A 24677-nucleotide genomic window follows, 5' to 3' on the forward strand; every position below is an offset into this window, starting at 1 on the left:
TGCCCCCACGCCCACCTGCCCCATCCAGCCTGGGGTGTTCCACACCCCATTTCTAAAGAGCATGTGCCAAGTCCAGCAATGTTACCTGGTGCCAGAAAAGACTGGCTTCCCTCCTGCCCACGTTCATATTTCAGTTCCTGCTGAGGCCCCAAGTCCAGATATGCCATCTGGCACCGGGGGCTCTGGAGTAGCAAAGTCTCCCACCACAGCCTCTCTTTGAGCCAAAGTACACTCGTGGGATATGATTTCCACACAGCAAGAAGGACCCTGTCCTGACTCCTGGAATTCCACCATCAGGTCATTCTCAGAAATCTGACAGAATTCCAGTCTTATGACAACTTTTGATGCCCATTTCACATCCTCTCAGTCCACTTTTTGGCCTGCTCTATGGTGGCCAGCTGTGGGCGGGGGCCATGGAACACCTCTTCACCTCTGCTCACCAGGGACCTCTCCATTGGCACCAGGTTCCAACCTGGAACAGCTGGAGAGGGGACACTAAGGCCACTAGCCAGACACAAGTGGCTGGGGGTAAATGCCTCCCCTGTCTTCCGAGAGGCATTGGCCATGGCTCCTTGCAGGGCCCCTGCAGTGAGCAGTTCGAACAGGCCTTCCCATTCCTGCAGAGCCAGTTCCAAAGACCACGGCTATAAGCGGGCCTTGTCTCTCTCTGCTCTAGGTGGAGGGAGGCCTTGGGCTACCATGACCTAGGAAATGTAGGTCCCTTGTCAGAAACCAGCACCATCTCCACAGTACGAGCAATAAAGTGACTCTGAGAGTGGCCCAGGTGGGTTTGACAAGAGCAGGGCCCCAACAGCATAGAAAAAGAGAGATGCCAGGGGTTTCCAGACCAATCACCTGGACTTGGATGAATTTGGGGCTTTGGGCCATGCTCCCCGGGGTAGAGCCCAGTGGCATTCCCAGAACAGCCTGGCAGCCTGCTCCCCCACCCCTCCCCAAGGAGCTAGGGCAGTTGTGAGCATGGGTAAGCCATGGCTCTGCAGAAATTCTGGAGCCTCCAACCCTGTCTTGCTCCATATCTGACATCCTCATGAACAAGCCCCATCCTTTCCAGAGCCCAGAGGCCTGCAGAGGCCGGGGTGGGCAGCTCACTGTCCCTATGAGGTCCCAGGCCTCTCTCCTCACAGCTCCAGGCCTAGCTCCAGGTATATGACTCTGGGCCTCAATATCCCCTCTATAGCCACAGCCTGTGCCCCTGCTGCCTGAAGACCAGTCCCAAAGCTTGAGCCACTTCTACCAGGCCCACAGAGGGTAAGCCCCAAAGGCTCCTACAGACTTCACAGGGCTATCATCACCCTTATCCTTTGTCACACACCAACTCTGGACAGCTGACAGTCACCAGAGAGCCTCAGTTTCCACCTCTGAGCCTTTGCTACAGCCATTCCCCACCTGGAGATCCACCTCCTTTTCTCACCTGGCCAACCCCATCCTTACTGAAGACTCAGTTCAAGGAGCCACTTCTTCCAGGAGGACTTCCCTGGTTGCCCTAAGACCAGGCTAGGCTAGGTTTCACCAGTGTACCCCCACACTCCGATCAGGCTTCTTTCTGCTGTGGCACGTGTCACTCTCTGGCCTGCATGGCTATCCCTGCTACATTCAGTTCTGTGGCCTAGCATACAGGGTGAGCAGCCAAGAGAGCGAGGCCCCAGAAAGTGGACTCTGCCAGGCTGGAAGTTGTGCTGTCAGCCCAGCCACCTTTACACCGACAGCAAAGGAGGCTCACTCTTCTTCCTAGCCTGCCACCACCTGATCTTCGCAGCTGAACTTAACATTTTTAAGGTAATTAAGTCCAGAAAACCATAACTGATGGTGGGTAGACATGCTGCAGCCTTGCCCCTTCAGGCACCTGGACTTGGAGGGCTGCTGACCAGGGCCTGATCACACCTAACAGGGACAGCCTCTCCTGATACTAGAACCTGAAGAAATCCAGAGGACCTCTTAAACAGACTGAGCAGGGCTGAGCTCTGCACCCCCAAGTGGGGGGTTCTGTTCAAGGATGTGTTCAGGATGGGCTGACCACAAGCCCGGGAAGCAGAGTAGCCCACCGGGTCCTGCGGCAGCCCAGCATCCCGGGGCCTCAGCAGCCCTGGGCAGTGTTCCCATGGGGCAGAAGAGCCAGCAGAGGCTGACCTGGAGCACTGGCCAAGGCCACGTGTCAGGTCCAACCCAGGGTACCTCCCCATCCCTCAGAACCTAAAGGAAGCTCCCAGCAGAAGACCCTACTGCCAGGCCCGCGTGGAGCAGGGCAGCTGAGCTCTTGGCCCTCAGAGCCTGTGCAGGGGTAGGAAGAGCCCTTGGATGCAGAAGGCTGGGGCCCCCAAGGACATGGGCTGCAGATCCATATAAGGTGAGGGTGGAAGGCTCAGATCCTACATCCTGACTTGCAAATGGGCCAGCACTTTGCACTCATTGGCAAGGCAGGGGTCGATCCCACCAAGCCAGGGGGAACAGGATTCCTGAAGAGCCCACAGAACAGCCAGCTCAACCACCTGGCCATTGGGCCCTGAGTCCATCAGGGGTACAAAAAGAGCTTAGATCATCCCACACCCACAGGACCCTCAGGACAGGGGCAAGGTCCAAAATGTCCCTCCTCCCACTCTTTCTCATGGCTCCTACACCACCCCATCCCCACAGCTTAGGTGGCTGTGCCCCCTCACAAAGCCTCCTCGCCTACAGGCAGGCACAGTGTCCCTGCTTCAGAAAACCTTCCCTAGCTGCCCAGCCCCAGGCTCCTGCCTTTCCATGCATACCTGTGGACACACACAAAGCTCAAGACCCAGTCTCCACCCCCAACCCTGCCTGCCTCTAAAAGACATTTCCTATCAGCATGCCAGGTCTCCCGAGTCCACTGTGACGGAGCCTCTTGTTGCTGGGTGTGACCCCAGGGCTCCCAGTCCACTCAGCCTTAACACCTCATGGCCTCTCCCAAGTGCCCCTGGGCAGAGCAGCACCAAGCTGAACAGTGGCTCCAGCGAGGTCACACTGCTGCTCCGTGGACCCATCACTCTTTCTTTCCTTTGGTGTCCCCACCGAGGCCTGCTCTCTCCTGTCACTCTCAATCCAAGGCCTGGAGTGGTGCCTGGGCCTGGCCAATCAGAGCATTCCACTCCCCTAGCACCAGGGTGATTTGGAGGAAAGGACTGATCCCATGCCAGCCAGTAAGCAGCAATCCAAGACCCTGGTGAGACTCTTATTAAATAATCCCCCTCTTCCCATCTAGGGGAAAGCAAGGACAAGGGATATGGAGATGGAAGTGGAGTCCATTGGATACCATTAGAGCCTTGATCCAGCCATTCCTGAAGTTCACAACCTCTGGCTTTTTCCAGTCCATGGCCTAATAAATATTCCTGCTTTGCTTAGGCCAGTATGAGGGTTTCTGAGGCCTTCATAACCAACCAGCATGGCTGGTGTGTGGAGGATGGTTTCAGACCTGTAGCAGGTTTCCCTAGTAGGAGGCTGGGGATGGGATGCTCAGACGCTCTGATGTTCCAACAAACACACTGGTGGGTAACAACTTCCTCATAGGCCATGAGAGGCCCAGAGCACAGTGGTTCAGCCACTTGCTCCACAGTCCTGGTGGATCCTCGTAGCACCGTCTTCCCAGCAGGCCACCAAACAGACTCCCTAGGCAGGAAGGGAGTGTCTGGGTCAGGGCGGGGTGGAACCCCTATATCCACTCATTATTGGGATCTCAGTACATCTGCAGACACATAGTAGGAACTATGTGTCTCACCAGTGTGTGTGTGTGTGCAGGCCCAGGTACATACACACCAAAAGTACGGTCAGGCAGTCACTCAACAAATGCTCAATCCATCCCTGCAGGTGTTAGGGACTATAGAGGCCTGTGAGCCCTGAGATGAGTGCTGGTGCTCGTGAAGGTGCGTGTGGGGCCAGTCACCAACTGAAACACATGGGCAGCAATGAGGTGACCCCACCAGGACAGAGGAAGCAGCACTGTCAAGGAAAGCTTGCAGAAGAGCGTGCTGGGCTGAGATTGGGAAGGGACAGGGCCTGAGGTCCTGAGGGGCTTGGGTGAAGGCACCCAGAGGACAGCAAGGCCCATGCTGAATACCCAGCCAGGGACAAGACCTTGTAGCCTCCAGTGCGGAGCCTAGGTGCCATCTTGCAGGCCCAATAGCCCCAGCGACCTGGCCAGATGTCAGGAAGACGTCTGGAGGCCCAGCTCTCCTGAACTCCCTGGAGTCCTCATCAGTGCTGTTCCTTGGGAACAGAGCCTCATTAAAGAGCTCAGTTGCCTCCCTGTCACTGTGTTAATTTCCTTGGCAGGAGCTAAGTAAGCAAACTGGAGGCCAGGCCCTATCAGGCCATACTCAGGTGGGCGTTCTCTGATGTCACCCTCCCGGGAGGGTTCCACCACCCGCCCCCTTCAAGGCTGTCGTGACATAAGGGCTGAATGGCAATGACTGCATCCTTGCACGTGAGAGTCATCCTCTAGCTCAAGGAGCCCCCACCAAGGGAGGCACTGGTGGGAGCACGGGCAGTGTCCCCACCATGCTCAGAGCCCCCAGGCTGGCTGGCCCCAGACTTGAAGTCACTCTTCCCTTCCCAGTCTGTCTCCTGTCCTAGCCTGTTAGAGCAGTGGGCAGGGCAATGTCACCCCACTTCACACACGTGCAGGCTGAAGTTGAAAGCTGGAGGACTGCCAGGCTGGAAAGGAGAACGCAGAATCCCAGGCAGGTCTGGCACACAGCCCCACCCACTCCCACCCACATAGGTTGGCCACAGCGTGCAGAGGGCTGGGGCCTCCCAAACCTTCTCACCTCGGTCCATGAGCATCAGACGCACCTACACTGCAGCTCTTTTCCTTGCTTGGGGTCTTGGAAGGCTCTCAAATAAACAAGAGGCCACTGCCAGGTTCAGGCAGAACCACTAGCTCCCATCTTTTTCTCTCCCACCTTCAGATCCAGAAGCTGACCAAAAGGAAGGGTAGCACAAGTGGCCTTTAAGTTGCAGGACAGGCCCACCTCCAGGTCCCACAAGCCACATCCACCAGGCCCACGAATGGGCCTGAATGTGCAAGCAGGACCCCAGCAGCAGCTTGCAGAGGAGGCAGAGAGCAGAGTCCACATCTGTCTGTCCACCATTCACTCAGGACTTTTAACGGCACATAGACAACCAGCATCTCTGAGACTTAGCAGTGAATAAGACACACACTTCTCTGTCCCCACAGACCTGCTACTCCTCACAAATAAATTAACAACTGCAGGTGGGACACCACGCAAAAAGGAAAAGAATGCCTTGATAGAGAACAGAGCCCACTGAGAGCTAAGGCAGCCTCTCTGGAGAGGGAAGATCTGAGGCACAGCTGAAGGTTAACAAGGAGGCCCATCATGCAGTAGGCCTTTCACATGTCAGGGATCACATGTGCGGAGGTCCTGAGGTATTTGCATGCTTGACCTGTCAGAGGAACAGGACAAAGGCCAATGTGACCCGTTCTATGAGGTCAGTCGGTGTGACAACACAGAAACGGGTAAAGTCAGCCTTTGTCAGGAACTTCAGGGCTTGCAAGGCCCTGCTAAGGGGTCTGGATTCTACTCTTGGTGCAGTATGGAGCCGGTAAAGGGTTTCAGCAGGAGGGGAGGTGATTGGGGTTGATTTTTCCGATGATCTGGCTGGCTGTTGGGTGGACAGCAGCCTGGAGCGGAGGCAGAGAAGAGGAGTAATGAAGAAGTGATTTCAGGAGTCCAGGCCAGTGCTGGGGAGGTACGAGTGGAAGCAAGTGAGCTGGATAAAGCCAGGGGTCAAGAGAGGGTTGCGTGCAGAATGGGAGGCTGGCCAGGGACTGCAGAGCTCTAGCTGGGCTGCCAACCTTCACTTTCCTCAGCATCCCGCTTCCCTCTGCTCTCTGGGTGATTACCTGTGCTGCCCGGGTTGTGCTGAGACAATGAACACACAACCCCAGGCCCAGTGTGTCAACAGACATCAGGTTTCTACCTTAGACACCTCTGCGTGTACCTGGAGCCACCGTATCACTTTCCCCGGTAAGGTTAGGGGCCTGCTCCCAGCAGGGAAATGTCCATGAGGTCTCTATGAGGACGGGAGACTAAAAGGCTCCAGGTCCTGCTGCCCTGTGATAGCACAGGAGGGACAGAAGAGTGTACACAGGGACAGCAACATACACAGGGCCTGGTCAGCTGCAGAGATGCCCTGCTAATGCTCTGGGCCCCGCAGAAGCTGCTGGCCAGCAGCCCAGCATCCAGCCACAGAGCAGGCCAGGAGGAGGCCCTGGGATCAGGCCTGGTCACAGCCAGCGGAGCATGTCAGCGTCCGGGAAGGCAGGAGAGGTCCCTCTGAGGATAGCTCACCCTCTGGAAGGCAGAAGTGAGGCTGATCAAGCTCAGAACTAACCGCACCAAATAACCAACCACAAAAGCACCAGATGGGACATCCAATGCACCCCCTTCATTGCAAAGAGGTTCCAGGTCTGAGGACCAGAGGCTCACTCAGAGCCATGGCAGGAGGTGATACTGAAAGCCCATGTCCACTCAGGTTTCCTAAGAGTCAGCAGAGCATCCAGAACAAGCAGAGACCATCCCCTCCCTCTGCACCAGTAGATGGCAGCATGAGGACATGAATTCTTTACTGGGCACGTAGTCATTAGAGCCAGACGCAGGCCACGTTCTCTCTGGTGGGTTTTTCACTTGGTTCCTAAGACAACCTGTTCACAGAAGCACTACTGTCTCCATTCACAGGCAAAAGCTGAGACTCAGCAAGTGAGTCCCGTGCTCAGGGACCTCGGGGGCACTGTATGCTAAGAGGGGCAGTGACAAAAAAAGCACATCCACAAAAGAGAATGAGGTAAGAGACAACCAGGCTGCAGAATGGGGAGCCTGATAAACCTTTGAAGCTCACAGTGACCATCTTTAAACACTGAAAGAGTGTGGGGTAAAGACAACCTCAGCTCAGCGGAAAGATTAGCCAGAGATGAAACCTCCACCCTCACAGGCAGACAGATCTTCAGCTCCAAAGACCTTCTGGTCCATATGCCTGAGTTGAGAGACACAGACACCAAGGGCTTGGGGCCCAGGCCAGGACTCCCACAACCCCTCCCCTCTTGTCTGAGTCAGCTGCGGCTGCTATAACAAAATACTACAGACCCGATGTCTTAAGCAGCATAAATGCAGCCTCACTCTGGAGGCTGGAAGTCAAAAATGAAGTTATCAGCATGGTGGGCTCCTAGGGAAGGCCCTCTTCCGGGCTTACAGAGAGATAGTCGGGGGAGAGAGAGAGAACTCTCTCCATGGTCTCTTATTCTAAAGCCACTAATCCCCACCCTCTAACTTAATCTAAACCTACCTTTCTTCCAATGCTCCATCTCCAGATCATCACACTGGGGGTTAGGACTCCAAACAAAAGAGTTTGGGAAAGTAAACATCCAGCCATTGAACCTCTGGACCTTCTCTTGGTCTGGTATTGGCTTTGCAAGGCCCTTCCAGCTCTGGACATTAGAAATCTGTGACATTTGCAGACCTGTACACTAAGAAGGACCCTGAGGATGCCACATCTTTTTTGTTTTTTTGCAGTACTGGAATCAAGGCCTACACCTTGAGTCACTCCACCAGCCCTTTTTCTTGATGAGTTTTTTCAAGATAGGGTCTTGGCAAACTATTTTCCCAGGCTGGTTTCAAACCGCAATCCTCCTGCTCTCTGCCTCCTGAATAGCTAGGATTACAGGTGTGAGCCACTGGCACCAGCAAACAAAGGTTGGCTTTGTTCCTTTCTTTTTGTGGTGTAGGGGGCAAGTACTGGGGTTTGAACTCAGGGCCTACACTTGCTAGGCAGGCGCTCTACCATTTGAACCACTCCACCAGCCCAGAATGCCACATCTTAACTAGACCTCAAAGACATCCAGGAGGAGGACCAAGAGTGAGGGTTTAGGGTTCCAAGCAGCATCTCAACTTCTGGTTCTCTCTGCTCCCAATGCAGCATGGAAATCTGTGACAGCTTCCTCATATGTGTCACGCACACACACACGCACACACACACACAGCAGCAGAGAGCTGTTCAGATTCCATGGGAGGTCCAGGAACCCGATCTATCCTTCCGAAACAGGCTCATCTCAGCACTGCCCACCACACTACCCTCCCCCTGAAGATAAGGCCACCAGCCTTGCTGTCCCCAGGGAACAAGGGCCACAGGGGCCTTGTGCAGCTCCACTGTGGGCCATCATGCAAGGTTGTGCCTCAGCCCTTAAAGTCTTTTCCAGGTTCCCAGGAGAAAGAAGCCTCAACCTGAGGCTCAAATTCTCACAGGCGTCTTAAGCTGGACCCCTGGGCAGGCTGCAGGTCAGGGCTCTGTGATGAGGAGGGTCCCACCTTCAGGGATTTAGGCCCAGGCTGGCAACCTGCAGGACTTTGGGCTGCCAGAGCCCTGTGGAAGAGGTGAATAAGGTGAGGTGCCCCGGGAGCTTCCAGGAGGGGAGGCTGGAGCCACCCAAGTCTGAAAAGAAGGAACATGTGATTTGAGTAGCCACCACAGGGAAAGCAGCAGAGTCCTAGAGCCAAGTGAGATCAAAGCCACTTCAGATCAGTGCCGACCACCTATGCTGAGTCAGGCCCAGCCCAATCTTGAATCAGGTCTCAGAGGTTTGGACCCAGAGGCCCATGCCTCTGGATGCCTAAGTGAAAAGTCAGAAGGAAACCCACACCTCAGTCCCAGATCAGTGGCAGGCGACAACCCATGTGTCCACTCCTTCACTGAGCAGGAAGGGTGCCACAGGTGCCAAGAGCAGACACGGTCTTTGGGCCAGGCTGAGGTGCCCCCTTCACAGATGTGGAAACTGAGGCTCAGAGAGGGGATGTGACCTTTTCAAGACCACACAGCTGATCAGGTCACAGAGCTGGTGTGCTAGACAAACTTCCATCCCTGGGACAAAACACCTGAGGAAACATCTGAGGAAGGAAGGATTTATTTTGGCTCACGGTTTCAGACTCATGTTCTCTTGGTTCTGTTGCCTCTGGGCCAAAGCATGGTGAGGCAGAGAGTCATTGTGGGAACAGGTGATGGAGCAAGTGGTTCACCTCAGGGTGCACAGGAAGCAAAGAGGAAGGAAAGGGACCAGAGATGAGATACATTTGTCCAGGGCATACCCTCAGTGGCCTCCTTCCTCCAACCAGGCCTCCTCTCCAGCCCCCGATGAAGTCATCGAATCTATTAGGGGGTTCGCCGTTAATGAGGTCAGAGCCCTCAGCGTTCAATCACTTCCCAAAAGCCCATCACCTGGCAAACAAGACCCCAACACATGAGCCGGGGGGAAGACATTTCAGATTTGGACCAGACATTACAACCCAGACCTGCCTAATCCCTTTCTACCAAACACAGCAAAGTGTGCCTGCCTACGGCCAGGTCCTGGGGGGCTACTCTGTGTGCTCACATCAGGCAAGGCTGCAGCGAGATTAAAATATCACGTAGTACTAGCCACAGCTACGCAGAGCCCCGGCCTGCACAGATGGCTCCAAGCAGCCTCCATATGAGCCACGTCTTCAGTACCAACCTCCTTCCCTGCTCTCCTGAGACACCAGAGAGGCTGCGGCTCAACTCCAGCTACACGCCTTGGCTGCCCAAGCTGGGGTAGGGGCTGCAGGAGCTTGCTTAGCAGCCCAGCAGAAAGGGAATGTGGAGGAAGGTCCATAATCCCCACCCCGGACCTCCTAAGGCCAGTGACAGGACACCCAGCCCTGCCTCTGTCCCAGCAGTTGCCCAGTGTCTGGCCCTTGGCTCAGCATTTCAGTGCATTTTCCTGTGTGATCATCCCCACCGAGAGTGCAGGAAACTGAGATCACCTGCCCAGAGTCACAGCAGAGCAGGATGGGAGCCCCACTCCACCTGAGGGAGAGCAACAGACTCCCGCCCCACTCAGCTCCTGAACCCTGGTCTGTTCGATAGCAGAGGAGTGAGGAAGGGCCAGACTGAGCACAGGCTGGGAACAGGTGCAGGGCAGGTGGCAATGCAACTGTAGTGTCTGGCTGTCTCATCTGGGGTCTCCTGGAAGCCAGTGTGAGCCAGGTGAACTGGAAAGGCAGGACAGCCAGGGCTACGTGTCCTGGGTCTGGCTGGAGGAGGAGATGCAGCCTGGCTGGGGCTCACTGTAGGCCTCAGCAGGTGGTCCCCTGCTTCACTCCCTGGAAGCCTGCCACCACAGTGTGAACCGGGAAGGGAAACCGGTAGAAGAGGGGCCATCTTACTACCTTGCCTCTGCTTCGGATCCACAGCGCAAACCCTGGGTCTTTGTCTTCCAATCCAAGCACTGGTCAGAAAACTGGCTATCTGGAGGCTGACAAGAAGGGTCAGAGAACCCACAGTGGGAAATTGGACACAGACCCAGCCACCTTCTGGCCCAGTGCCTGTCAAAGAGACCTGAAGCCCAGAGACAAGGCAGTTACAGGCCAGCCATGGTAGAGCCACGTGTGGTCTCCACCCAACTCACCAGCTGTGCGGGAAAGTGGATGAGAAGGGCCAGAGGAGTTGGTAAGAGGGATGAGACACAGGTCTGAGACCACAGAAAGTGTAGCCTCACCAAACCCAAACCTACAGGTGGGTCACTGGCTCTGTTAGTGGCCAGGCCTGGAACCCAATCTTTCCCTTCTTTTTTTAAAATTTTATTTGCATATAAAATTGTATGTATTTATTATGAACAACATATTTATACATACTGTGTAATGGTTAAACCTAACTAACCAATGCATTGCCTAACACAGTAACATTTTTGTAGCAAGAACACTTAATATCCCCATTGTTTTCCAAGAATACAATTTATCATCATTAACTGTACTCACCACCCAGTACAAGAGATCTCTTGAAGTTATTCCTCCTAGATAGCTGTAATTATGTATCCTTAGACCAACATCTCTCCAGCTCCTTGCTTTAGAAACATCTAACAACAGGCTTCTGAGATCTGGGCTGTCCAGGCCCTGGTTTAGGGAACACAAGATAAATAGACACCAAGAAAAGTATAGATGAGAGCAATGGGCTTGGGGACCCAGCTTTCCTGGCTTCCCATACAGAGGGCTGCCTGAGGCCTGGAGGAAAGGACAAGTAAATGAGTGTGCAAAGAGAACTGACGTGGAAGATAAGCTCGACCCAACCAGGATGCAACAACTCAGATGGTTTTTATATTTTGCTTCTTGATTGCTGTGGCATTAATTAGTCACCAAGGAAATCAGAGGACTGTTTGGACATGAATAGGAAGTAGGCACTGTGTTATTCACCAAGTATTTCCAGTTCTCCCCCTCTCCAGGCACACAGTAGGACTGTACTTCCTAGACACCTTGTGACTAGCTAGGGCCAAAGATGAGTTTCAGCCAGTAGTTTTAAGCAGACGTGGAGCTCTGCAAAGAGCTCTTTTTCCTGTGTGGCACAGTAACTGTCTATGATTAGGGAGGGTGATCATGAAGAGCCAGCTTCCCAGTCAACCAATGATGAACATATGGCATGAGCAGGAAATAAACTGATATTGCATTAAGCCACTGAGATTTGGGGATTGTTCATTACTGCAGCATAACTTAGTCAACGCTGACTGATACTATGAGAAATTCAGAACAAAAAACAAATGCTTCCCACCAAATCACAGGGCTGCCCAGGGCCTAGAGTAGAGGATAAATAAATGAGTGTGCACAGGGAATGGATGGGAGAAATGACTTTGCCCCAACCAGGGTGTAATACCTAAAATGGTTTTCTATATGTTTTTGTTGTTGTTGTTGCTGTTGCTTTTGCTTTAATGAGTCAGGTATGGTCTGGGTATCAAGTCCAAAAGGAGTTATTTCCAGCAACTGGACTGGATTAGAAATGTTTGAGAAGAAGCAGTACGGACACAACACTCCAAGTCTTCTGACAGCAGTATTTTCTGGGGAATTTTATTAGTAAGCTTTCAGTCACTGTGGCAAAATGCCTGAGATAACCAACTTTTACATACAAAGAGTTTATTTTGGTGCACAGGTTTGGAGATTTCAGTCCATAGCTCTATTTCTTTTAGGGCTATGACGTGGTGAGAGCTCATGGTGAAGCAAAGCTGCTTGCCTCATGACCAGGAAGTAAAAAAGAGAAAGAGGAAGAGGACGGGATCCCATTTTTCCCATCAAGGACACATACCCAAAGAAAGACCTCCCACTAGGCTCCACCTCTCAAAGTTTCCACCATCTCCCAGCAGCACCACAGGCTGGGGACCAAGCCTTTAACACATCATCCTGTGGAGGACAGTCAAGACGCAAACCATGACAGGAATGAAAGGCTAAGGGAAGAGGCAAGATAATTGCTGGAGGGGACAAGGTTGGGGGTGGGGGGTCTCAACATGGCAACTGTAAGAATTTGGTCTGCCTGTCCATACAAGAGAACCTGGATAAATGGCCTAACATGCTTCTAGGGGTGGGATTGTTAGGGTCCCCATGGCACCAGGAATAAGGATAGCAGTAGCTCAGAGACAGCAGAACACGTGCCTCGGCAGACCCACACACCTGGCATGAGCTTCCATCTGTGACCCCCACCTCCCAACCTGGGGGCAGGGTGGGGGGGGGCAGGGCAGGGCCAGGGCAAAAGGGAAACTGAAGGCAGCCTCCTGACCCCAAAGCAGGAAGAGGTGGGTGGGGCAGGAGTACATCTATAAAATGAGAAAGTACATGCACTCACGAATGTATACATATGTATGTCGTCATGTGTGTGTGTATGTGTACATGAGTGACCCTAGAATGAAGAAGCACCCCAAAGCCTGGAGTGCAGCTGAGGGAAGATTACAGCTATGCATTCACCTATCCACAGGCTGGTGGGAAGTCCAGACAGAGGGCTAGAAGGTTCCCAGTGCCAGCTAGACTCCAGCGAGGGACCATTCACACCTGCAGCGCCATCTTCAAACTTGAAGTATTGCCAAGAGGGACCAGGAGAAGCAGCTCTCTGTGGGACACAGGGCAGGCGGCAAAGCAAAACTGACTTTAACAAGGTCCCTTGGTGGGCATCAGGGAAGACAAGGGCACAGAGGGTAAGGCTCTGAATAAGAACCTGCCAAGGTAGAAAAGGAGGCTGGAGTCTGAGTAGTAGCCCAAACTTGGAATCTGGCTCTTCCAACAACAGATTCCTCCAGGCATGCCCTTATATACAACTAGCATCCAAGCCTACAATGTGATACCTCCACAGCAAGCTTTGTGCAATGGAAACACAGCCATGCGTCCCAAGTGACTCTAGCCAGTCTAGCTAAGACAAGAGGATGCACTGCATAAGTGGAAGTGCAGCAAGCCATGCATAAGTCAGAACGAGAACAGAGGGTGACACCATGCTATGGCTACAATGAGCACAGTCAGGTGTGCCGATATGGTGACAGAAGAGCAACCCAAAAAAAATCCACGTCCTAGTCCCCAGAACTGGAAATGCTGGGTTGCACGTCAAAGAAGAATTATAACTGCAGATAGAGTAAGTTTGCAAATCAGCTAACCTTAAAATAGGGACGTCACCCTGGATTATCCAGGTTGGCCAAATACTATCACAAGGGTCCTTGGAAGAGGGACACAGAAGTGTAAGAGGAGATGTGATGTGACAAAAACAAAGACAGAAGACATGGTGTGAGAATGACCCAAGTCAGCACTGTAAGCTTTGGAGATGGAAGAGGGAGAACTGGAGCAGATGAAGCAGCAGCCTCTGGAAGCTGGGAACAGCAAAGAAAAGATTCTTTCCTGGGGTCTCCAGAAGGAGTCAGCCCTATCAACACCTGGAGTTTAGCCCAGTGAAATCCATGTCAGGCTTGTGGCCTGCAGAACTGTAAAAGGTGATAAATCTGTGTTGTTTTAAACAACTGAATTATAGGTAAAACATGTTCCTGTGTAAAGAAGAAAGTAATAGCGCTGAGTGGATGGAATGATGGCGGTAAGTCTAGTGGCACCACTAAGATAACACAAATGGCAGTAAAAGAGCTCCTGGCAGTATCTCGGTGAGGCGGCCAGCACGCCTGCAAGGGTGTGGCCTTAATGGAACCTATGACTCTGAATGGAAGCAAAAGACATCAGTGGTCAGGGAGGGAGAACTTCCAGCGAGACCTAGACAGCATGGCGAGTACAGCCAGGGTGGCCACCCAGGAGATGACCAATAGACCTTCAGACGTGGGCATCAACAAGCTTGCTATATTACTGTTTTTCTTGTATCTCAATGTTTCATTCTAGGAATGGCAAGCTAGACTTGGGTAATTTTTACATTTTTTAATGGTATTGGGGTATGAACTCAGAGCCTTATGCTTGCTAGGCAGGCACTCTACTACTTAAGCCACTCTGCCAGCCCTTTTTTTGTGTTGGGTATTTTCAAAATAGGGTCTCGAGAACTTATTTGCCCAGGATGGCTTCAAACCATGATCCTCCTGATCTCTGCCTCCTGAGTATCCAGGATTACTGGCGTCCAGCTCAGTCTTCTTAAAACACTTTTGTGCTTATGATAACTAAAAGGAATCTTGCTCATATACATTCCTTTTTTCTGCCTCTTCCTTAAATTGTTATCCTTCTACGATATGACAGATATATTTACAGCATATCCAATAACTCACATCTTTTACTCAGAGTAAAAGATAATGCTGTTGAAAGCGGAGACTCAGCACAGCCATTTTTTTATGCATTTATAGAATCTTCTACTTCAGCAAGCACTTTAAAACAATATGAAATTTTTTTTATTTTTATTTAACAAATTAGTATCTCTTCTCACATCTAGAAGACAAATATTTTACTGGTTGCTAAAATGGACTTTGCCAGCTAAGTTGAAAGGACAGTAGAGACTTAAATGTCCTGTGCCATTATTTACTAATTTTAAGTCCTCAACAAGTACATGTTTTGTTAAATGTGATCCATTCTTTTACATAAACTGATCAGCTGTCCTAAAAGGTAGTGTTTGTAAGAAGCTTGCACTAAGCCAGCTTGAGGAAGTCATAGGTATAACACATTTAAGCAGTGTTTAGTGTTTTCTTCAGAAATATTTAATTCTGCATATCTCAGCATAAATGATTCCATTTCTTAAATTTTTTTGCACATTGGAAAATAAATACAGCCACTAGAAGTAATGTTTACAAATGACTCCTAGTGGTTTCAGAAAAAAAGCTGATGATACAGTAAATAAAAGAAGCAGGTATGGAAATGAACCAAATGGAAGCCCTCTGCACTTGCAAGATGTAATGGGGGGAAAAAGACTAGAAGGAAATATCAGTGTTAGATCAGGACCATGTCGCTCTGCTGCTTCTTGCTTTTCTGCACCTTCCACGTTTTATATAATGAGCATACATTGGCCTCTTTCTTTTTTACATTTTTAAAGTAACACATGTTCATTGTAGCAATGCATTTCTTTTATAATTGGGGGAAAAAAGCAAAAGCTAAAAATGAAAAGGTCACTTAGGGTCCTTGCTCAAGGAATTTGCCAGCTTAAGAAATGATGTAGCTGAAAATACCACAGCCTTAAGAGAAGCTGAAAGGGAGTCACAGTTGGGTCAGGGAATGGGGAGGATCTGTGTTTACTGAACACCTACTGCAGGCCCTGTGCAGACAATTTATACATGTCTCATCTCATTGAGTCTGCCCAATAATCCCGGGAGGCAGCTACTACAATTACTCCCTTTTAACAAATCTAGAAACAGAAGCTCAGCACAGGGCCAAGACTTCCCCCAGGGTCAATGCAGGGAGTGAGGCAAGCGGTCTCAGTTAGATCTCTTCCTGCTCCAGCCATCAGGCTCTTATCCCTGCATGGTGCAGACCAAAACCGGTCAGCATCACTCCAATCCGGGGGCCATTGAGAAGTCACTAGGAGCTTGTCCTATTTACCATAAGAGACAGATGCCCAATGTGCCCTGGTCTCCAGGCCTGGTCCCAAACAGTGTCCACCACTCATGTCTTCTACAGTGAATGCCCAGGCGTGGGAGAAAGAGATAAGGTAGCTACCAAGCAGGGGTCAAGTCACAGGATGGACAAGCACCCCACAGAACACAGCCAAGGAAAGACACCCAGAGAGCTGAACACCTGCTCACCTAGCCCCAGGCAAAAGAAAAGAAGGTTCTGCCTTCCTAGAGGCCATCCAGGGGCTGGCTCCTCCCATCTCTTGTAGGCGTCCAAGGGCTGTGCAAGGTCATTGGATAACAATGTGATAACAATTTCTGCCTGTGCCACTCATGAGGTGAAAACACATGCCAACTATAACTAGCATACACTCTCTGGGCAGCAGGCATGCCAGCAACAACACCTGGCTAGTATCCCTCTACCTAGACAACTGCCAGACCTCAGAATCTCACTCCTTCATTCCAGATGTGCAAAAACACTCTCCTACTCTTCTCAGATGGTGTCAACCTGTCATCCTTGAAGATGAGACATTTTTCAGTTGTACACAGGGAAACTGAGGCCCAGAAAAGCAAGGCCTCAATCAGAAAAGGACCCTGGCTGGTACCTTTATTGCCAGGTCAAATTGCTTTGGTGGCTTGAAGGTCAGATAGCCCATAACTATGTTTTGTTTTGTACTTTAAATTGTTTCACTAACTGACAACAGTTAAAAATCAGATTTTACACTATAGTCCAGATTTGGACATTTTTAAAAAATATATAGGCACATTTACAATATTAGGATTTTTTTAATGCCCAAGTGGCAAAGCAAACTGAAGCTGTGTGAAAGCTGCTCCTTCTAACAGCAACAATCTCTCCAGAGGACCAGTTACACAGTTTTCGTCCATGTGTGTTGCCTGCCTGAGGTCCCTGGAAACTGCTGGGGGAGATCCATGGGCAAAATGAATGGGTATGGGATACACAAATTGGAGAAGGGAGTTGACAGAAGCAAGGAATGTCAACAGAGGTATGCCCATCTGATGGGGACCAGAGGTAGGACCCCAAGGCTGGCCCTGAAGGGAGCTATGATGACACACAAAAAAAAGGAGTCCAGGGGCAAGGGGAATCTGGAGACAGGACTGCTGGTGGGACATGACCACACATCAAATAAGGGTAAGAGCTCCTCTTCCCATACCTCAGTGAACATCAGACAAAAGACATCTGCCTAGGCTGGAGGCAACAGTTCCCATTACCCCACTCCCCACTGCCCCAAACCATTACTTGGGACTCCAGATTTGTACAGATTTGTACAAGACATCCTTAGACCTTCAGGCCTCAGAGCTAAGCTGTCCCTTCCCCCAGAGCCTGCCCCCCCCCCCGGCCTCCCTGCTGCACCCAAGACCTTCAGAAGACCTCCCTCCAATGTGAAGACCTCCCCAGGACCAGCTCTGACCTTCTGAACCACATCCATCACGGAGTCACCTATTCTTGCTAGGTGCAGGAGACTGGCTCCAATGTCTAATGCCAGAAGAGAACTCCAGGAGCAGTGTGCTGGGGGAGGGGTTTCTGGCAGGAGCCCTCAGCAAATCCACTTCCTTACAGGCTCACCCCGGGCAGTTCCTCCTGCAAGGAATGCCTGCGTCCTGTGCCTCCAGCTAAGCTCTCTATCCTTGGCAATCCAGGGCGCTGGCCCCAAAGTGAAACCGTGGTTGTAGGAACGAGACAAAGGGGAAGAAAAGGGACTGAGACTGAACAAGTGTAAGGGGCAGAGACAGTCTTAGCGAATCGGAGCAGAGAGCCAGGTGAGAGGGGAGGGAATGGGGAGAAGTTTAAAAGCAAGGGTATCTGCCGTCGTTAATGCCCTCAGCGCGCACCTGTTGCCACTATCTTGGAGCCAACCCGAGGAGGCAGCTGCAAACCACCGCGACCCAGCCACGGGTTAGGATTTCCCCGCAACCGAACCTGGCCCGACTCTGCTCTTTTCCTGGGCAAACAGCGCCCACCTCCGGCCCCGGCGGCGGCGCATCCGCCCGCCCCGCGGGCCGCGTCAAAGAAACCCGCTACTCCAAACTCGGAGGAGGAGCGCGGCAGAGGAGAGCGGAGGGGGTACTGAGGGACCCCGGGTGCGAAACGGCGCCAGCCACACTGTGCTCCACAGACACTGAGCGGACTCCGGACGCTGGGCGCTCCCAGGCTTGAAACGAGAGACACCAATCCACCAAGGTCTAGGGAAGTGCACGCGACACAGGTACCCAGCACGCAGACACGCCCACCCACAAACACGCGAGAAACAAAGACGTCCCTGAGCCACACGCCTGCGCTGCCCGCGCTAGGCGCACACACGCACACACCCAGCAGAAAAGGAGCTCCCAGCCCCGCCAGGGGCCCAGCTCGCGGTGTGCACCGGCTCTCGGTCCGCAGTACAAAGCAGCCCGAACACCGTTACCTGCTGGGCCCAGGAGGGTGCGCCACCGTGAGGGGAGGGGGCTCCGTACAACCGAGTCCGTCGCGACCCTGTTGTCCCCATTGCAGCACCGCGTCACAGGCCATGGCCCGGTGAGCCAGGGGCGCAGCGGCCACTCACCTTCCTGCACCGCCTGGAACGGGTTGTTGGCCTCGATGACCTTGATGGAGTAGGTGATCTTCTCACTCTGCAGGATGTCATCGTTGAGGCTCAGGTCGGATACCGCCAGCTGAAACACCCTGTCGTCCTTGGCTGCGTTCTCCTCGAAGATGGCACCTGGAGGAGAGAAGGGGTCAAGGGAGGGCGTGGAGAAGAACCCTCCCCACCTTCCCGTGGCCCTTGGGTCAGGGTGCTGGCTTTACGTCTGCGTACCACGAGGTGGGAGGTTGGGCTAGGACTTCATTATAGGGGAGTAGTTTAAGGCTCTCCTAGCATAATCCAAACAGGATGTACCTCCTCTTCCCCCAGCGCACACGTGCACACAGTTGACCTGAGTTACACATGCACATCCCACATGCTGTCACCAGGTCACACACGTGTCTCACAACCAAAGTACCACATGTCTCAGCCATGCCTACAGTGGAAGGAGCCAAGCTGGGCTAGCCTCAGGCAGCACCCAAATGCTCCTGACATGGTCCCCTAAATCCCATCCTAGTAAACCAGTGTCCCCCATCCCAATCTCAGGATGGAGTGATGACTCCTTTCTGCCTGGCGCATTCCCTGCTGAGTGAAGCTGGGCAAAAAAAGGTCCACAGTTGCCTTTCCTGCTCAAGTGGGCTTCTTTAGGCATAGGGTACTGGATGGCCACGATGCTGCCCAACTTGGCACCCTGGCATCGTGTCCCCACTCTCCCTCCCTCTCGCCTCCTCCCTGTGTGTACATCGAGGGGAGGTGGGACTGTCTCTAGACCCCTCTGCATTCTGATCTAGCAGGCCTGATAGTCCCGGAAAGAGCCGCCGTTGAAAGGGCCTTCCAGAAGTGCGGACAGCTCCTGCCGGGCGCCCTCCGAATGGAGCTTTTCGCGCGTAGCAACGCTTCCGCCGACCCTGCTCTGGCAGCCAAGATCAGTCAGACTCTCCTGAGCTTAGCCCTGCAGCCTGGGCAGCTCCGAAATCCCCACCCCCATTTCGCCTTCCCAGGCGCCGAGGGTCACCGAGGAGCTCGGGCTTGGCCTGGTGATTCCCCTGGAGCTGAGAGCTGGATGGGAGGAGGGAGGCTGATCTCTGGTTCTTGCTACACCCGGAGCCGCAATGCTGACCGCGAGACCCAAGCCCGCTCTAGGGCGGGAAGCCGGTTTGGCCCCGCGCCCTGCGGGGGGCGTTGCAGTTCTCCAAGCCTGGTCCCATTCCTTCAGCATCCCCTCCACCCTTCGCCCCGCGGGTCCCACCATCCCCGCCCGCCTTCTCACACCTCCCAACCCCCAGTTTGTCTATGTACGTTGGTCTTTCCCAACTTCCGGAAAGGTGACTGCGAAGGGGGCTCCCCCAAAGCGACCGCTGTCAGCCTCCAATCTGGCCCAACTTCCCGAAATTAGAGACATGGTGCTCCCACTCCCACCCACTCCCCCTTCATGCCCCTTCCTCTGCTCTCTCATCTCTCCGGGTTCCTCCCTCCATCCATCTCTTCCCGCTCAGCTGGCCCCCACCACACTGCCCACGCTTCTTCCCTCCATCCCACCACCCAGACCGTATGCCGGCCCAAGACTTGGACCAGGCGAAACTCTGGGACTGTCCAGGATTGAGCTGCAGTGACCACAAGCAGATACACACACACACACACACACACACACACACACACACACACACACACACACCGAGAGGTACACAGACACACCAGGGAAACAGGCAGGCACTGTGTCCACTCTAACAGGCTGACAGATCGTCGTGCTCGCACCAACACACGCTCAGATGGCACACACACCCCAACGCCCTCTCGCAGTGACACCAACACGGTGCCAGGTACGCACACAGAGACACACACTGACAACACCCGTCACATTCACACACGGTTCGGGTCCGGCCTCTTTGATCTTGCCCCGCCAACTTGGCGAGCCCCCGGCCCCCCTCCGCTCCAAACTGCGCCTAAGGGCCCAGCCCGCCGACGGCCCCGCCAGAGACGAGGGTCTCGACACGCGTCCATCCCGGTGTTCCCGGCAGCCGCAGCCCTAACTGTCGGCAGAGGCCGCGGGGCCCCGCGCAAAGACAGGAGCCCCGGGGAGCGGCGAGGTGCCCGCGGGAGCGCGGTGCGGCCCGTGCACAGCTCCTCCGCGGGGCGGCGCGGCGCGGCCCTTCGGGAGAACACCGCCTGCCGAGCCCCTCGGCCGGGAGAACCGCCAAGTTTGGACGCCACGCACCGCCGTCTCTGTTGGGGCCCCCGCCCAGCCTCGGCCCGGCCGCCCTCCGAGCTCACCGATGTGGATGATGGAGTCGGCCCGCACCGTAACGCACTGGCATATCCAGGGGAGAAGCCACAGCGTCAGCGCTTCCATGTCCCCCGGGCGCGCGGCTCATCCGCCCGGGCCCGGGGCGAGGCCGAGGGCAGCGCGGAGCGGGGAGGCGCCGGTCCCGGTGCAGTCCCGGGCCGCTCCCCGGGAGAGCCGAGCCCGCCCGTGCGTCTTCCCCCGCGCGCCCGCCCCTGCGCCCTGCGCCCGCCCCAGCCCAGCCCAGCCCAGTCCAGCGCTATCGGGCTCCCGCGCCGGCTCCGGTGGCGGTTGCGGCGGCGCTGGCAGCCCAAGCCCAGGCCGGCGCGGCGGGGGCGGCCCGCGGCAGTGGCGGCGACGCTTCCCGCGGCTCCAGCGGCTCTGGGGGAGGCAGAGGCGGTGGTGGCGGCGGCCGGGCCGGCGCGGCGGCTCCGGGCTGGCTGTGTGTCTGAGCCCCAGCAAGGAGCGAACTGCGGAGGACGCCCCCTCCCCTCCCCCTCCCCCCTCGGCTCCGCTCCCCCTCCCCTCCCTGCCCGCCTCCCTCCCCTCCGCCCTCCTCTCGACCACGTGACTGCGGAGCCTCAGCCCTGTCGCGCGGCGCTCTCCCGCTCGCGACTCGGAGGGGGCGCCCGGTGCTCAGCGCTCCCGGCCCGGGGGACGATCGGAAGCCCACACGGCGACAGGGACCGGCCTGGGTTGCAGCGCGCAGAGACGTGGCAGTCTGGGCCTTGCCTCCCGGGTTCGCAGGGGACGCAAGAATGGTGGTGGCACTACCACCGACTGCCCTCGGGTAGCGCGGGGTGGGGAGTGGAGGGAGAGTCTTGGAGCACCCCGGCCCTGGCGGACCACAGCCGCCGAGCGTCTCGAGTTGTACAGAGAGCCCTTGACGGATCTGGACCCCAGACCCGGATAGCCTTGAGAGAGACTGCGGGAGGCGGGGGGTTGGGGCGGGAATCGCTGAGCCAGACACCGTATGGGGGGGGAGGCTCGAACCCTGGCAGATCGCGCGGACCTCGGCGGGCGCCCATCCCCCGCCTCCCGGGCAGCGCGCTTCGCCTGGAGTCGGGCAGGAGGCTCGGACTCTGAAGCCCAATTCATGGCCGGAAACCGGCACAGCCGTGACCGCGGCGCCTGGACGTGAGGAGCCTTCTAAGCGGCCACGGCTCAGACACCGACCCTGTGCGGAACCTTCAATGCGAGCCCGGGCGGAGAGCCCGCTCCCAGCGGCCGGAGCCGAGCTGAGTTCCCTCCGCCATCGGGCGCCAGCCTCTCGGCTGCCACCGCCAAATATAGCGTTAAGCTGCTGAAGGATCGAGCCCGAGAAAGGAGGCAAACCGGGAGCACAGCCCCCTCCTTTAGGTCCCAGTTGGACTGAGCTCTACGTGACATACCCGAGATTTAGGGGACAGCTGAGCCCTCCTGGACCCGGATTCCGAGGAAGCTGAGTCTGAGCGCGCCTGGCAGAACCTTACGGGGATTACCAGAAGTTGTGCGCCAGGCAGTGCAGTGAGTGCGAGGGACCCGAAGAGGCTAAGCCTTGCCCAGAGCTCCCAACACCACGAGAGAGGCAAACACCCAAACAGGTCATAAAAAGATGTGGGGAGGACTGTGAATGAACTATGAGTCTTGAATCCTGATCCAACCTGGAAAGAAGAGCCAGGGATGACTTCCTGGAGGAAGTGACAGTTCCAAAGACTACATGCAGGTTACTAAGGGAGAAAGAGGAGAGGCTTGTGAGCAGTAAACACTAGTAAGTGAGCCGAGAAGGAGGCAGGAAGAGAAGAAAGAATTGTGTGGGGTGTCTGCATCCGTGTGTGTCCCAAGCTGCCAGCCACAAGTAGTCACTGCAAATTTTACTTTGGGTTGAGGAGGAGGCTGTGCAGAGGGGTCAGTAGAGGCCGAGAGAGCAACCTGCTGGCCAGGAGACCCTGAGCTGCTGATATATCAAGGAACCGATGATCTGGCCAGGCACAGGACAAGGCGGCAGTGGGCAAGAAGAGAGGAATGACCCCTACTGCACACAGAACCTGGGTTGTGTGGCTGAGTGTGGCCCACACAAACTTCAAAACACCTGTCTTAGGAGCCTTAAATGGTAAAAAAAAAAAAAATGGTCCACCCAGATGCTACAAATTGCCCACGCCTCCAATTCTCATTCCTCCAAAATTGCACCATTTACTGGCTGAAAAGTTGTAGGGAGGAGAACAAAGGATGCATTTTATTACATAACAATTCCTATGCAGACTGTCCCCACTTTGGAAGGATGGTTGGTGGGTGTGATCACCCCTTATGGGATCACACCTAAGGTCAAGAGCCACAGGGTCTTGACACGCCCTCCCCAGGTCTCCTTGTTTGGGTCCCATGCAGGATGTTAGACTGAACATGTGATACACAGGTTGGAAGTTATCCTAGATGTATATTTTTTCAGGTTGAGGTAGAATGACTGCAGTGGGACCAAACTCAAGACCTCCTTCCAAACATTGAGGAGACAGCTCTCCAAAGCACATGGATGATTTCTATCAAATTCTAGTTTGGATGATGAGTTCACTATGGTTTGGGACCTGTAGGTCACAACTCAAAGTAGACCACCCTTGGAAGCTGTTGGCCTGAAGCAAACTCACTCCTATCCTAGGCACCCCTTTCCCTCTTCACCCAGGGTGTGGGAGTGTTCCCCATTCCTGGATGCCCAGTCACTGGCATTCAAAAGGCTCAAAAGGCCAGTTTTCCTTTGCAATAAAGAAGGATCCGCTGGAATCCTGGCCCTCCCATGCACCTGTCACCCTGGCATAGCTCTGAGGAGCCACCTGCCCCATGTAGAGCCGCAGGGAGGGATCCTGAGTGTCATCTCAGCGTCACCCATGGGCTCCAGGGAGCTTCCTGCTGCCCAGACCTAAGCTTCAAAGATCTGGCTACCACCTTCCTCTCAACCTGCTTAGTTTTCTCTTTTATTTTTTTAGCCACACTTATTTATTGCTTATTTTCTCAGATTCCTCAGGTGCTGCCTTTGGCTCATCTGAGTTAAATGTTAACTGCCCATCTCTACTTTGTCTCTCTTACCCCTCTTGCTACCCTCTTCCATCTCATTTTAGTGCTTTACTAGCTGATATTTATTTGGTCTTTTATATTACTGTACTTTTTAGTTTATTTTCACCCAAGTCCTCTTGGGTTTTTACTTTTAAATTTCCCAGACCAGCAATCTAGTTTTGCTCATTCTGTGATTCGAGGGTTCTATTGATTTAGTCCTTGGTTTTCCAGGGGGTGGGGTGGGGTGGAGGGCATGTGCCTGAGGGTGGCCTTCCTGTTCCAGCTTGCTGAGCCACCAGGACAGGACCTGCTGCCCCTATCCACACCCTTGGCACCCTTCCCATGACATCAACTGACATTGTCCCAGGCTGGCAGGCACCCGAGGTGGGAGAGGGCTTTGGCTTCTTGGAGCCACACTGCATGGGCCAGAGAGGAGAAAGGAGATTACACACAGAGGGTCTCCCTAAGTACAACCACCTCATCTTTGCAGGGCAAGTGCCTCTGTCTATCCCTGTTGAAATCAGGAACCTGGAGCCTGATATAGGGTGCTCAGTCAGCTTAGAACCAACCAGTCCAAAAAGCTAGCTGTGGGAAAAACTTTCCAAAAGCAAGCTGGAGCTACAGAGATCTGATCCCTGGACCCAGGGTCTCCAGGCAGGGCAGGTGGCAGGACCCTACAGCAGTGCAGACCCGTCATCTAGGTCTCTCATGAAGACATCCCAGGATCCCCTTGATCCCTTGGACTCTAGCAATGTCCATCCATTCCTATGGCCATCTTGAAGGTCGGTGTGGCGAGGTGAAATTTGCACAAAGTTGTCACAAATGCCAAGAGAGAGCAAAAGGGAAGGAAGGCTTGGGTTCCAGGTAAGACCCTATGAGCTGTCATCTCAGTCTCAGATCTCCCCAGTAGCTGGTACCTCCAGTTCCTCCTAAACCAAAGATTCTCCAATCTAGGAGAGCCTGGATTGAGATGATT

The 24677-nt window shown here is 54.1% G+C and overlaps 1 protein-coding gene across 3 annotated transcripts in view; it reads right to left on the minus strand.

The window, feature by feature from the left end:
- Grid1 (glutamate ionotropic receptor delta type subunit 1) overlaps positions 1–20853 on the minus strand; it is a 705633-nt gene extending 684780 nt beyond the window's left edge. For all 3 annotated transcript variants that reach the window (XM_074079329.1, XM_074079332.1, XM_074079333.1), the window contains exons 1-2: positions 20671–20853; positions 18382–18537 (exon numbers count right to left, since the gene is read on the minus strand). In XM_074079329.1, the coding sequence (XP_073935430.1) occupies positions 18382–18537; positions 20671–20749 (235 nt within the window). In that variant the 5' untranslated portion in view covers positions 20750–20853. The remainder of the gene's footprint in view (positions 1–18381; positions 18538–20670) is intronic.
- Positions 20854–24677: the final 3824 nt, after the last annotated feature.

The sequence above is a fragment of the Castor canadensis genome, chromosome 7 (genome assembly GCF_047511655.1).
Source record: "Castor canadensis chromosome 7, mCasCan1.hap1v2, whole genome shotgun sequence".
Classification (NCBI taxonomy): Eukaryota; Metazoa; Chordata; class Mammalia; order Rodentia; family Castoridae; genus Castor; species Castor canadensis.